This window comes from Rhea americana, unplaced genomic scaffold, assembly GCF_003343005.1.
Source record: "Rhea americana isolate MKP2758 unplaced genomic scaffold, rheAme1 scaffold_51, whole genome shotgun sequence".
In the NCBI taxonomy this organism is placed as follows: domain Eukaryota; kingdom Metazoa; phylum Chordata; class Aves; order Rheiformes; family Rheidae; genus Rhea; species Rhea americana.
The window spans coordinates 2,732,753-2,747,379 of NW_028186657.1; the positions used below are offsets into that span (position 1 = coordinate 2,732,753).

A 14,627-nucleotide genomic window follows, 5' to 3' on the forward strand; every position below is an offset into this window, starting at 1 on the left:
TGCATTGAATCTGTTTAATTCCTATCCTGCCTGAGACTGTTGAATTTCATGACTATACTTTGGCTGTCTGACTATAGGCAAGACTGGGTTTCTAGGACTGGTATTTCCTAGGACCATCCTGCAGACTGCATTAAGACAGCCTCTTACCAAGAGCAAGACTCGAGTGCAGCTACCTGAAGTAAGTCAGCCCTCGTCAGAAATCTCATAGTAAGAGACAGAAGGGGACCACCTCAATTTTGGGGAATATCTGCTGACATGTAAAAATCCTGTGTTGATACAGGCAAAACAGAACTAAGCCTGCAAACAGGAATGTCTCCAGAGAAGATGCAGCTGGCAAATGGCAGAGCCAGGTCTTCGGAAATTCCCACCTGCAGAAATATGAGAGTGTGTTTGGGGCATCCCAGAGGCACCAGACCTGATTTGATGACCAAAATGGTAGGTGAGCCCCTGAGGATGCTGTTCTCTTATGGCCTAGTGTTTTGCAGTGAGTTATTTGTTAGTCACTTTTTTTTCTTGTTTGGAATATGGTTTTCCTAGTGAGTTATTTCTGAGGGGATCTCTTGGGTCTTAAAGGAATGAAACAAATTAAAAAGACCTGACAAATACACCTTCTCTGCAACCTCTGAAACAAAGAAAACACAGCTTTTCAGGGTGACCTGTATGTAGCTGCCTGGGTGTTTTGCAAGTACAGAAGCTAATGCATAAAAACCACCTGCAAAACAACTAAGGTGAAAATACTGAAATAGATCAGATAAATTGATTTTAACACTGCCTATTTTCCTGCCTTGACTATAAAGGCAATCCAGAGGATACCATCTGATGGAGCTCTTCTGTTGTAGACATATGAGACTAAGGGTCTTTGGAAAGCTCATTTCTAACCAAAAAGCAACTAAAAGTTTGTTTCTTTTGTAAGGAATTGTGCTGCATCTTGCAGCATGATATATCTGAGAGGCAAGAAATTAAGTTATTTGGGCTCTTACAATATAGACCTCAGGACCTCATTCATGAATTAGTTATTCCACTGTGRAGTAAATTATTTCAATAGCTCTCAAACTCCTAAAATGAATGCAGTCTTTAAAAATTAAGTGGCTTTGGTATAATTTKCCTTAAAAACAATAGCTGCAACTTTTCAGTGTTTCACAAAGTCTAGACAGTAATATTCTTCTACTTCTGGTGGTAAATGAGCCGAGCTGTCTGCCTCAGCATCTGGGATGTGACCAAAGCAGGCTGTTGACTAGCCAAAATGTGAAATGGAAAGAAATGTGGAAGAAAATCAGCAACTCTTGAGTCTCCAAGTGGGTTTTTACATTAGAGTCTGTATTTATTTTATGCATAGCAAATTGCTTTTCTCTATTTCAGGAAAATCTGTCCTTAATTATGCATGAGATGGTCATTATCTTTTAGTGTGTGAGCCCTAACAGTGTGTGCTTTACCTGAAAAACCCAAAAGGTGTTTATTTGCTTGGACAGTGAAACCTCCAAAGTCCAAATTCTTTGCAGGATTTCTTGTCCTGTTTTATCTCCCAACTCCCTCTGAAGGACATTTACCATCATCAGCCTCAACCCACTTACTCTTCACAAGAGTCCCTGGTTATTTGGTTTCTTTTTCCTTTCCCCTTATTTCTCATCAGTTTATTACAGAAAGAAAAAGCCCAGATTATTGTCCCATTTTTATAACCACGTTTTACCTCACTTCTGTTTTCAGTTCACATGGAAATGCTGCAGCCCAGCAATTTGCTATGGATTTGCCAGTTTGTGGAACAGGAAGCCTCAACTGGGAAAAAGCCCAGGTATCATAATGAAGGTCAAATAAAATGAAGCAAATGATCATGGAAGAACAGGGAGAGAGAGCAAACCTGTCTGTTACAAAGTCAGAAAGCAACCTGCAAAGAAGAGTGTTTGCAGGGTTGTAAGCCTTTTGGTTTTGGGGCCTTATCCTGGCTCCAACAACTTTTCTGTCAATTTTTCTAACAATCTCTCCCCCTTCTATTCCCATTGGCCACCTAGAAGAAACAGTATTATGGAGGAATTGGATGCAACAAAGTAAACTGGGTTTAATGCTGTATTTTCATGCATGTAAAGTACAGCTGGCATGATCTGCATCTTTTTAAAGTACTGTGATTGGYAGTAAAAGTCCTCAGGTATCCTGCACTTGGTGCTAGCTGAATCTCTAGGTAATCTCTATCTTCAGCTACTCATGTGAAATAAGAGGGAGACATAGCAGAGAGACCAGACACACAAGGACTGCTGGAGGATAGACCAGCTATMAGGAGAGGGACCCCACTAAATTTATCTACATGTTATACAGATGCATAAAAACAGTGCTGCTGCTGAAGTGTACGTTTAGCTTTACAGATAAGCCATGGCTTAAACACATGAAAACACAGCAGTTTTCAAAACGCTCTTATTATATGACTAACAGAATTGTCTGCTTGGTGTTGTGGTGTTTTTTCTTCAATACCAAACCTGGCATTAGATTTGAGTGTCATTCATTGGCAACACAAGCTGTTCTTCCCTCCTTTAAGTGTTTCCTTGCAGTACATTTCAAACTATCCTTTGTTCACAGTGCTGGAGCATTGCCCCTGCACTCCACACTTTCTGCTCACACACTTGCATGCTCCCCAGAGGGAAAAAGAGGAAGAGAAATAAATCAATATACAATTCTGCCTAGGAAGTCATTGTTGATTTCAAATAAATATATTTTCATCACACCAAACCTCTCTGGGAGAAAAAATGAGTTCTCTCCTTGCAGCTAAAGTTTTTTTGGCCAGGTGCCGATGTTTTTCAGCCTTTGTCTATGAAAGCTGCTGAATATATAAGTAAAATAAATTTGTGGGCTTTCCTGAAATATCTATCCAWCTTCCCAGTATTATCATGTTTGTAGCCAGCTCCCCCAAAACAGCCAGGTAAATACCAAAGCAGAGTGATAAATAACACACTAAAGCACTGACCTTTTGGGAAGAAAAACTTCATGGATATCAACTACTACTTGTGGATAAATACTCTGCAAAYTTGCTTCTCACATCTGCTTAAGAAACATTGCATTGTAGAAAGCATCTGTGTAACCCTGTAAATTGAAAAGCTACCTTGCAGATGCAAAAGAGGGGAGTCGGGACCAAAGGGGCTGCAAAGCTGTGTCATCTCAGGGAACTGAATTCACAGYACTGCACCTCAAATCAGCCCACATTTTTTCATTTAATTTATTTTATTTTTAACAGAATGGCATTCTCCAATGGCACTCCGCCAGTAATATTTTCATAGAAAATTTGATGTGGTGCAAAAGTAAATTTTTTCAACTTTGCTTTTGGTGTCTGGCCAAAGAAGTCAGCAATTTTTGGTTACGAGTAACCAAAAATTCTTTTGACTGATKCCAAATTAATGTGCTAAAAAAAAGSCTTTAGAATCAAAAAGAAAATGTTTTCCATGTTGTTTTATTCAAAACTGGGGGTAAATTCCTGGCTATTTGCCCCTTAATCTATGGTTTTTCCCTCACTGCTTCTCCTCCCTTACAAAGCCCCTTGTCTTCCCTAGGAACAAAACTTGGGCTGTTTTCTTTATGATCCCACAAAATCGTCACCCTAGAGCTTCACATTCAAACCTTGACTGTAGCTCTCTGTCCTCATCYGCAAATCAGAGGTGCATTTAAAACCCTCAAGCTCTGTGGCCAAGGTTGCAATTCTTCTATGAAGGGAGGAAGGAGGACAGGGCTGCAGCACCCATGAACGGCTCTCTCTTTGTGCACCARCGCATGCCCCTGTCTGGTTATAAATGCTAACGTGTATTCTAAGAGCCGTGAAACCTTTCACAGGAGTATCTCTACGATATGAGAAGGTGAATGAGTATGTCAGATTATGCCATTTCCTTTCTACTTTGGCCAAGCGTCTAATATAGCAGAGACAACTTGCTGTTAGTGGTGCAGAGCTAGAATAAGGAAGACAATTCCCCTGGGATCAGTTTGGGGGTCTTGCAAGTGAGGGAGAGGGTGAGCAAGGAGAAATCAGTGCTGGCCCAAGACTGTCCTGAGCTCGTCGGTCACAGCACAGAGCTTGATCCCCTGCGATGGCTGGGAGAGCAGGTCGCAGGGCACAGCAGGCACATCAAGTCCAGAGGGAAAATGCACTTTAATCACTAGGAGAGGGAAAATGATAATACAAAACTAGTTACAGATGTAAACACCACTGAACTCTCTCGAGTGTCCACTTGGGGGTGGCAAAGTATTTTAGCTGTCTTCAGGGAGCAGGGATTGCCTTTTTTCGTCAAGGCTTTGTGCATGTTTATTACCCTTTCTATGACTTGTTTCTCAAGATTGCAGCTGGTAAAATGGGTCTAACGGAAAACATAGGCTAAAGTTCACCTTGAGCTGCAGGAAAAGAAGAGTTACTAGCTGGGATGAGACCCCAGGTCTCACCTTGCCCAGGAATCTGCATCAGATGGAGGGCAAAACAAGAGGCTTTTTGGAAACAAGAGCCCACTAGAATAGGAATATAACCCATTCCTCCAAAGATGATACGTCATCTGGATCTGCAGTACTCCAGACTGGAGTAAGCCTTTATGCATACAGTTTACCATCTTTCAGAAACTAATGATGTCCTTCAGAAACTAATGTCCTTATTCACTGTGATAACTCTGTGTACTCTGACTATGTAAGTAAATTCCAGCTCCTTGACAACACACATCAGATGATTTTCTGTGGAAGTGCGTGCCAAGCCAGAGCCCAGCACAGTGGCTTAGCCCAGCCCAATATAGTGATGCACAAGGGACACATCTCTCTGAAACGCAGTAAATGTGCTTTGAGACTCAAGACACAGAGATCTAAAAAATTCTGTCTCATGTAGAGGATTCACCTTGGCCTCCCTTTACAAAACTCTGCAGGGTCCTGACCTTGCTGTCAGTGTTGCTCAGGATGTGATGAGTGTGGATTTAAGTGTGCTGTCTTCAGGTTCTGTGTGCATAACTGGGGCCCAGGAGAGTTTCTCAGATCTTACATTGGGCTTTGAGGCAAAAAACAAATTCATTAGACACAAAATCGTTGCAAAACTCTCATTTTTATTGCCTTTGTATCAGCTTCTCTGATCCTGCAGACATTTAAAATTTGTATGTGTTGTGAATGCTTTCCAAGCTGTTTCCTGGTGGTTGCTAGCCCCACATCAGTCTCTGACCTCTAATCCACCTGATGTGAGCAGGTGTGAATTTTGCTGAAGCATAACCACAGGGATTCACCAGCAGAGGCGATACATGAGAAACTGTAATTCAAGCAGTGATAGGAAGCTGTTGGAAATTGCAAGACATGGGCCTTAGCAGGGACCTACCATAGCCCATTTGTGTACGATCAGATTCAGTTCACGCAGACGGACATTGATACAACTGTCCAATGCACTGGACAAAGTAGCACTGTGGGAAAYGAACTGATTGCAGAGAGGCAATGATTCACACCGATGGAAATGCCTTGTATCTTCAGACCTATGTTCTCCCAGGAGGTACAGACCTTTCCCACATGGCAAAAAGGCCTTGTCCCATCTGGGCACCTGCCCTCAACAGGTATCCTGCTCTAGCTCCTTTTCAGGCAAATGAATGCCTCTAGGGACACACTTATCCCTCAGTAATGATTGTTTCCAAGGTAATGTAGATGAGTTTGTGGTCTGCACATGCCATTTCAGCACTGCATGGATATTGGCAACCATAGTATAAGGAGATGTGACAGTGACTTTCAGACTTCTACAAAATACCCCACTAGTGGGTGGATATTAACTACTGCCAATGCTAATGTCAGATGTTTTCAGCCCAGCTCAGAACTCATCTCACTCATGTCTGCTTGCTTGTATTGCTGAAAAGGTCTTGCAATAGCCATACCTCAAGCAGATTAAGAAGATCATGGGAGAGAGAAGCAGTACTAGCTTGCATAAAGGCAGAGACAGGCATTCAGGGCTTGTGCAGAAAGCTGCTCCATGTTGAGCTGTGTAAAATCTGATGTTTAGGCTAGTGCATAAACAGTTATTCAGTAAGACTGGATAAGCAGTGTCTCTCTCCTGTGCTGGTAACATTGGGAGCGTTTCTGCCATTTTTGTATAAAGAAGCTCTTCACTGGAAGAGTTTACAGTCAGCAAACTGAGATTTCCAGCCCTCCTATTAGCTTGAGGGTAATACAATGACTGTCAATTACCTACTAATTACAGTCTTGTCATTCATTCAACCAGACAAGATGCAGTCTGTGAGCTCTTCTTGCTGAAATCAATCTTTTATGTGTCTCTTTGTTTCATAAAGTTATTTTCCTTCACTTCTCTGCCACCTGGACAGCAGTATGGAAGGTCACAGGCCAGTAGAGAGCTGAGAACTGCTGACAGAAGTCCTGTAAGTGCCAGGGAGACTTGTGTCTTCAGCAGAGTCTGCCAGATTGTGATCCTCAACCATAAATATACTCTGCTGGGTAGGAATCTTGTTGGTGGGATTTTTATGGGCCCAGTGCTTGCACTGAGGAGAGATTACACTGAGGAAAGCCATCCTGAAGCGCTGGGACAACAGATTGTAAATGATGGGGTTCACAGCAGTGCTCAGATAGAAGAAAACACCTAGGAGGGCAAAAGTGGGGAAGAGAAGGAGCGAGAGAGACCTCATTTGTGGGTGGAATGATCTCAGAGGAGAAAAACCTCTTCATTGTCAGTACTGCTTCACCATGTTTAGGTGCAAGRATGGAGGCAGAGACTCACCACGTCTCTGTCTGCAACCATCCAGGTAGAGGCAGAGGGATCTCTTGCCAAGGTAAGGTGAGACACTGCAGCACCCAGGGAAAGGAAAGTGATATAGCATATTAAATTGAGCCTATCATTACCAGCTGTTCAGGAACTAGTTGTCTACTGATCTCTACTGACCAGCCTCCARCCAAACCATGGTCACCACAGGACTGATTTGAATGGCTGGTGCCCTTCACATCAAAGCTGTTAGATGATGACTTCCAGCCAAGGAGCGCTAAATTGTTACAGCACACCAGTACAACTGCACAAGATTATTTGGCTCTGTCAGAGCTGCCAAATATCCACATTTAGTGTTTTCCCATGGCAACCTGAAAATAAGATTCTTCCTTGAGAAAGCCTTAATTTTATGGTTGGCAACAGCCAAGTAAACATTTAGTTGTATCATTCAGTTCTGGGCAGTATGTAAGGCTTGCTATTTTGGTAAGGTTCCCTGTTTGTCTGAGAAACCCACTAAAAGACAGTGCCTGCTGCTGAGTATTCATTAGAAGCACTTGAATGGCAGTTACATTCATTTGTGAACATTTTCAGGGAGGAAAAGCAGCYGGTAATGTGTGTGATATCCCTTTTTTTTCTTCATTCTTTGTAGCCATCCAAGCAAGTATATTGGACAACATACCTAGAGTGAAAGTTGCAGGAACTTGAACGCAATTTTTATTTAAAGCACAGTTCTTGTCACTGGCTACCAAACCCTAAGAAGGTTTTCCATGCATGCTCCAGGAACATACTCCAGTGCTAGTGGATGCAGCTGGTAATTTAATGGCTATCTGGCTCCGGCTGCTTCCACTAAGCAGTCTCCCAGAAAGCAGGTCTTTTGCCTTTTACCCTTTGCCACACGGCTAACAGATGCTACCTGAATGGAAGGTGCAACGAGTGTTTTCCAGCTCCACTCTATTTGCCTTTTTAACAATATATATAGCAACACTGGGCTGGGAGCCCAGTAGGATGAATGGTAATTGGGGGACTGTGTGGCACACAGCTCAGGGGATGTTATCCATTGCTAGCTGTTGACATTTCACATCAATCACATTCGAGAAAAGACATTCCCACAGCTGGGAGTCTTGAACTCTTTAGACAATCCGTTGTGTGCTTCGGAAAAAAATTGTTCAGAGATGGCTAGTGAAAAATTCTAAGGAATATAATCATGAAACAGTGTTTGGCCTTCAATTTACCTATATAATCTGTGGTCACCTAAAATTAAAATGACTACATATTCAGGTCAGCCACTTTCCAGCCCCAAAGCAAGTGGAAGAAGAAAGCTTTACCTGATACCACATGGATTAAGTTGAATATATTAGCCAGAGGCTCAGTCCATTCCACAACAAAGCTGAAGAAGAGCCGATCTATATGGAATGGAGCCCAACAAATAGCAAAAACCATCACAAGGACAACTAGTATGGAGAAAGGGGAGAAGAAAAAACAGTCAGTTATGAAATGATATGGCTTGTTAGCTTGCACTGAGCAGAGGTGGTTCAAAAAGCTAGACGAAAGACTAGAGATACAATTTTATTTACTGTTTCAAAACCTGCACCATCCCTTCTGCCTCTCTGCAGTACTAGCTGAAAAACATATTTCCCTCTAAAAGAATAAACTTTCCATTGATCTCTATATTTGATAAATCAATACACACGCACTCAATGAGCTTTGGATGGAGCAAGCAACAGCTAGGTAATGTGGCTTGCACAGAACCTAGCAAACTCTCAATGAGACATGAGGAYTTATTTGTGGTACTTGGTACACAGCAACCACTGTAAGCCTGTTAGGTAGAGAAGGTAAAGTTTATGCAATGGGATTTATGTATGTCATCTGTCACTATTTGTACATCACATGATACAGGATGAGGCCATGGGAGCCATCCTCCGATACTGAGTCTGGCTGGATACACTACTCAGCATGAAAAGGTTCGCCTCCATGCACAACGTGGCCTGTCACAACTCTGGTAAGGACTCTTGCAAACCCGTTCCAGAGTTGGATCCTATTAACATCTGTGGTCACGGTTACCAGGGACAGGCATTCATCCTGATTTCAGAGTGCGGGTTCCTCGTTCAGGAGGTGACTTAAGCTGCCTGAAAGAAGAATGCCATTGCATGAAGTACTGGAGGTGATTTATGTTTCCCACATAAACACCATCTTAGTAGAATGGCAATCTTTGCCTTAAAGGCAGCCCTAAATTACAAAGTAACGTGAGCGCTTTCAGGGTGGTTGGAGCACAAATCCCCCTGGGTGTTGTATATTGTGCAAATCTGCCTACGTTTCTACTTTTGCTTGGGAAGGTCTGAGCAGTGAAGTCAGCAGTAGTTGATGAATGCTGCTTGGCAGGGCTTGTACGAGACATGAATCGAGCCTGTGGTGGGACATACGCTCTCTGGAGTTAGGGCAGGGCCATAGACATCTCATTATTTATTTGTTCCTTCCATCTCTGAGTACAAACACACTTGCACATTTCTTACGGAAGGATGTACATCAGTTTTCTCATTAGAGTGTTCGTACTCTTAAGATGGAAGGCTTCACCCTACAGGGCTGCAAAAGCCAAATGCAGACTGAGGGATGTAACTGAGAGTTGCAATCCAAGCAGCTACCACTTGGGTTTGCCCAGGTGCTACAATGGGAGGTAAAATGCTCCTGGTCTGTAAGGCTGCAGCTAAAAAAGCAATAAGCTTTTTTTTGATTTTCTTTTGTTTTGAGAGGAAACTATCCATGACTCTTGGATCCCTTGGAGTTGCTTGGTAGCCTTCAGGACCCAATCACCAAGTGTTTCATATTTAGGAATTAATTCCAAACAGATTTTATGTGCTTTCCTCTCATGCCTGAGATGTATGTGAGCTTCTTGTCCATGGTCAATAAAATACAAAAGGCCCCCACTACTTACATAACATCTTGGTGACTGATATTCTGGAGGGTCTCTGAACATTCACAGCCATTTCCTCCACTTCCAATGATTTGTCTCCTTTCAGCTGGCAAAAGGAGGGAAACAAAAGGAGAGCTTAGACAGGAGATGACCTTCCCACTACACATATGGACTTCCTGGTAGGGATAAAACCACAGCAAAAAAAGACCATTTGCACTGGGCTAATCGTCAACCAGGCATTTTGTCCCTGAGCATTATGTCTGGCTTGCATTTTGTTAATTATGATCTCAAACCAAGAAAATTTAAGATATGCAGGCCACTTCTCTGAATTAGTGATGGTGTTGAATTACAATGTGGTAACAAGGGATTTAGTTTCCTCCTATCAATGTTGAGAATAGGCTTTACAAATTATTGGTAGCTGTAATTTGAGTTTGAGAAGTCAAAATTTGGGGAAATTCAAAATTCATTGAAAAAAATGTTTACTTAAATTTCAGTTCTAGTCCAGGGAAACAGTGAAGCTTTAAGTTGAAAACAAATTGCCGATATTATGCACCTCAGACTGCATGTTAATTGCAAATTTGTATTTCAATTCCCCACTCCTCCTTTCTCAATGAGTCAATATTTGGCCTGCAGTTTGTGTTCAATTTCAACATTATTTTGTCTTCTAGCAAAATATTGGCTTTTTGTTTATTTTCCTAAAAGGGTTCCTCACAATTAAGCACAAACCAATGATCCAAAAATACYCAGAGAGGCCTCACTGAAAGACAGCTGTAAACACTGGAAAAATTCCTATCGATTTGAAGGGAGCTCAGTTCATGCCCTGAGGGATTGGTCTAATTGATATTCAATTCATCTGATAAACAAAACCTACATATTCCATCCTGCAGAGAGCCAACATGCATGATATGCATAGATTCAGCCATATACAGATCAAGTACAATATTTYTTTTCTGAGCAGTTTTTCCTAGACTTCTAAGAAAGAAGAATAAAAATCTGATCCTTCCTGAAATGCTTCCCCAGTTTGCTTAAGGCTCTGGTGCTTTAGTGATATCTGGATAATCAGGGCAAAAAMCACTTTTTTGCTTTGATTGTAACAGGAATTGTCTATGGAGGCTGTGTAGTTGGACGCAGCTTCTTGAAGTAGGAAGTGCTAATTAGCCAACAACTCTGGAGTGGTKCTTTTTTCAACAGAGAGAAACTAAAAACAAATGTTTTAATTGCAAGGAAAAAGATATTGGCTGAAGGAAAAATAAAAAGTCTAGACTAGTAAGAATATTATGAAATCATGCTATTTGTGCCATTTTCTTTCTCTTTTTACATTGTGATTTTGTTTCATGATTTTTGATTAACTGTTTTTTTTTAAGGACATATTGTTACTTTGATCAAAGAGACCTACTTTCAGTGCCATATTTACACACTAAACCCCATAAAGGGGAAGTATATATAAATTGAATTATATTAAAATATAGGCCAATTTAGCTTCCCATATTTTTCATTATTCCCTTTGTCATTTTTAGTCACAACTACATTACTTAAGAAACAGGCTCAGATGATTTGTAGCACATCTAGAGATAAATGTCTGTTCAAATTGACTAAAAGCTCTAGTTTTTCTTTGGTGATTTTTAGTCTCAACTTTTATCCCAGGAATACTCCAAAGCCACAGAGAATACCTTGCTCTGATACTATAATAAACTGGAGACACATGTGTCTTTATTCTTCACCTTCCTCCTGTCATTTTGATGATGCTACAAGGCTCCTCTTTAGGCTGGAGTGATCATACATGGAGGGATAACTAGTAAGAATAACTTGGCAGTTGTAATTTAGTAAAATAATGATTTATGACAAAGCAGAGGGAAAAAAAAAAGAAATGAGTCTACAGCAAAGGCAGCTTGAGTTCATGTCAATGGCTTGCCAGAGGGAGACCTGCAGCCAGGCTAATGGTTACTTAAAATCACTATGGATATGCTGGGCTGTTTGTGAGTTTATGGAGAGCTGCCTGGAGATGAATGTTATCCATTTCCTGCAGAAGAATTAAAAGTATCCAGAACAAGAAGCTGAAAATTGGATTTTCTCCCCACATCTTTATTAACAGCAGTATTTTATACTAGAAATCAAAAGGCAGACTGAAATTAGGGCCTTACCTATCCCCAGGGAAACCTAGAGAGGTCACTCAGCAAGAGTGAAAAAAAGCAAGAGAACTGTTTTTCTTAAGCTCCCTGGCCTGTCTGACACAAGTCGTGATCGAACATTCATGCCAGCTGACGGAGAACTGGGTGTTTGAAAGCCACATGGCTTGYGCTAGGGCATGTGATTCTGTATATTTGTGATTTGGCTGAATGAGYTGCTGCCAGGCTGCTGAACAGCAGTGGCCGCCTGGGTGTACTCTTGCTTACCCTTGCTGCAAAGGAAGGTGTATTAGTGGGAATAAAGTTTGCAGAAAACCTCAGTGGAAAGAAGATAGATCCCTCCAGAAGTACACTGGGCTCTGCAGAAATTAGCCAAAGGCAGTCACTGTCCACAAATGATTCTGTTTGAGCAGCTGGGAATTTAGGGGGCAAAATAGATTTTTGATAAGAAGATCTGCACCAGCCATTCGTTGGCAAATACAAGTTGCCCTAAGCAGGTGGGCTAAATAACACTCTCTCCACTGACTATTAAAAATCCTAGCTAACTAGAATTTAACTCTCAGCTAGCCACTGATAACCACTTCCTTGTGTCCTTCTAGAGATCACTTTGAGGGWCAGGGACCCTCCAGTGAATCCTGCTGCAACACAGACTTCTCTTCYCAGTTAATGCCACTGCACCGCTATCAATGCTATAGGGTTTAGCTTCCACAAGGAGCCATTTCACTATGTTCTCATTTTTGCCCCTACCTCTGCAGCCTCAGCTTTTTGGCTACAGCTTGCAACTGGTAACCTTGTGGCTGAATTGGATTTGTAAGAAGAGAGAGGACCTCTGGCTAGGCATCAGTCCTGAAAGCTCCTGTGATGAGGACTCCTGGAAAGAGATTGTTAGAAGCTTACAAAATCAGTTCCAATGAGGCTGCAGTGTAATCATCAGTGTCCTGATACTAATGCTGGAGCTATCTGTTGCCCATAACTTTATTTTATTAACAAACAAAACAATTAGGCCTTAAAATTAGGCCTAATATCATGCCAAGTAAAYCATGAAGTAACTGAGGATGAGAAAATCAGCTTGAAGGCTCAACTGGCCATGAATTTCCCAGTGAAGAAGACAAATATCTTTTTTTTTGTTTTTACCAGAAATATAATTAAAAATGAAGTCAGCAGCTGTATGATCCCTGCTTGCTGACCTCTCATAGCGGCTTAATGTGGCACGCATACTTCTTTTTGCACTGCATTTTGAGGCTCTCCTGAGCACTGGGCAAAGCTTGAAGGAGAAATTACAGTCAGAAAGTGCAATTCGTCCAAAGCTTAGACTATTAGAATGGAAAGATTGTGTCTCTGTTTGCTGAATTTGAGCTGTTGTACAATCTTTGGATCAATTCYGAACTTTTCCGTTACAACCTATGAGCCATGAGCATTGTGGAGACTCGAGGATGTAGCTAAAACTTCAGAGATTTCATCAGCTTTGATTAGATAAAAAGTGTCTTTTCTTGGAAGTGATATATCATTCTATTATAAATAGGTATACCATTCACCTATCATTTCAACTGAGATACGAAACTATCTTGTGTAGTGCAACTTGGTGTGCAAAGAAGATAGGTGTAGTTTAAAATTTTGAAGTCTGAGATGGATAGAAAGAGAAGCGGACGTATAAAAGAAGATACATTGTAGCCCTTAGAACTTGAACAAACCTGTGACTATGCAGAAATCCCTAAGAAACAGCCATCTGTTGGGATCCAGTTTCTCTTCAAGAATGGGGATTAGGAATGTCTATTGCTACAGACAGAAGCTGTTGCCTTAAAGGCTTCTCTTTACTAGTTTGGAGCTTTCTTTTTCTTTTTAAATCCCTACTATTTTAAGTACCTCCTCCTTCCTTCTGGTCTTATTTTTCAAAATTTTTAGTGAAACTATGCAAAGAACCCACAACCACCACTGAACTGTAGCATTACAAGACTTTAACCCATTAATTCCTCAAAACTCTGTTGTGTGTTATAGATTTCTGGCAATTAATCCTTGTGGCTTTTCCTGGATATGGAAAAATTGCTTCTATATAGCTTCAGATAACACTAAATACCAGCCAGTACCACAAAAAAAATATATATGCTAACACAGGTTTGGTAAATCTATTTGTCTCTACAGTTACATCGCATCCTTTCCTTGCTGCATGATCAGACACAGTGTTCTAAATGCAAAGTTATATTTAGTATAATAAGATTAGGATTTATGTTTTCCAAATATAGGTAAGAAATAATAAAAAAAAATCAGTGATTAACGGTGCATTCCAGTGTCATGCTGCATAGCTTTATAATACTATGATAGTGTTTGTTTTATCTCTGTATTTAAATGATGACACTTTGTGAAACTAGTCCACTTTATTAAGAGAGTATGGATAGGAATTTCAAGGTAGCCTTAATCTATGTTGAAACTGTGCCATGCTTATTTTAAAGAAATGATTGCTGAAATTGCTAGCTGTGGCAATAAGGCAAGATTTCAGTTTATGATATCTTTGTGAGTTTAAACAACGGAATATTATCACACTTTCCAGGGAAGGAGAAAAATGAATGAAATGGAAATTCTATAGTCACAAGAAGAGGGAAAACAAATAATATACAAGATTCAATCACTACCTTACTCCTTTTCATTCTTTGCACATTTTCCTTTTGGTTTTTTGCCTTCTAGTTCCTCCTGAAAAGGTGCAAATCTCTGTGAGGTTGAAATCAATACACAAACTGGATGTTAAAGTAACATTGAAATGTCAGCAGCAGCCATGGTAATTTAAAAAAAAATACTGAAGTAAAAAGCTTCCCAACATAGCTACATTCATTTTAGAATGGGATTATGCCAGTGAAGGAGTTTAATCCACTACTTTCAAGGATTTGATCTGATTTTTTTTTTTTTTTTTTTTTTT

General features: G+C 40.8%; 1 protein-coding gene across 1 annotated transcript in view; it reads right to left on the reverse strand.

The window, feature by feature from the left end:
• Window positions 1-6,305: 6,305 nt before the first annotated feature.
• NMUR2 (neuromedin U receptor 2) overlaps window positions 6,306-14,627 on the reverse strand; it is a 9,248-nt gene continuing 926 nt past the window's right edge. The window contains exons 2-4 of the mRNA XM_085317841.1: window positions 9,615-9,699; window positions 8,011-8,136; window positions 6,306-6,565 (exon numbers count right to left, since the gene is read on the reverse strand). Coding sequence (XP_085173967.1) covers window positions 6,306-6,565; window positions 8,011-8,136; window positions 9,615-9,699 — 471 coding nt within the window. The remainder of the gene's footprint in view (window positions 6,566-8,010; window positions 8,137-9,614; window positions 9,700-14,627) is intronic.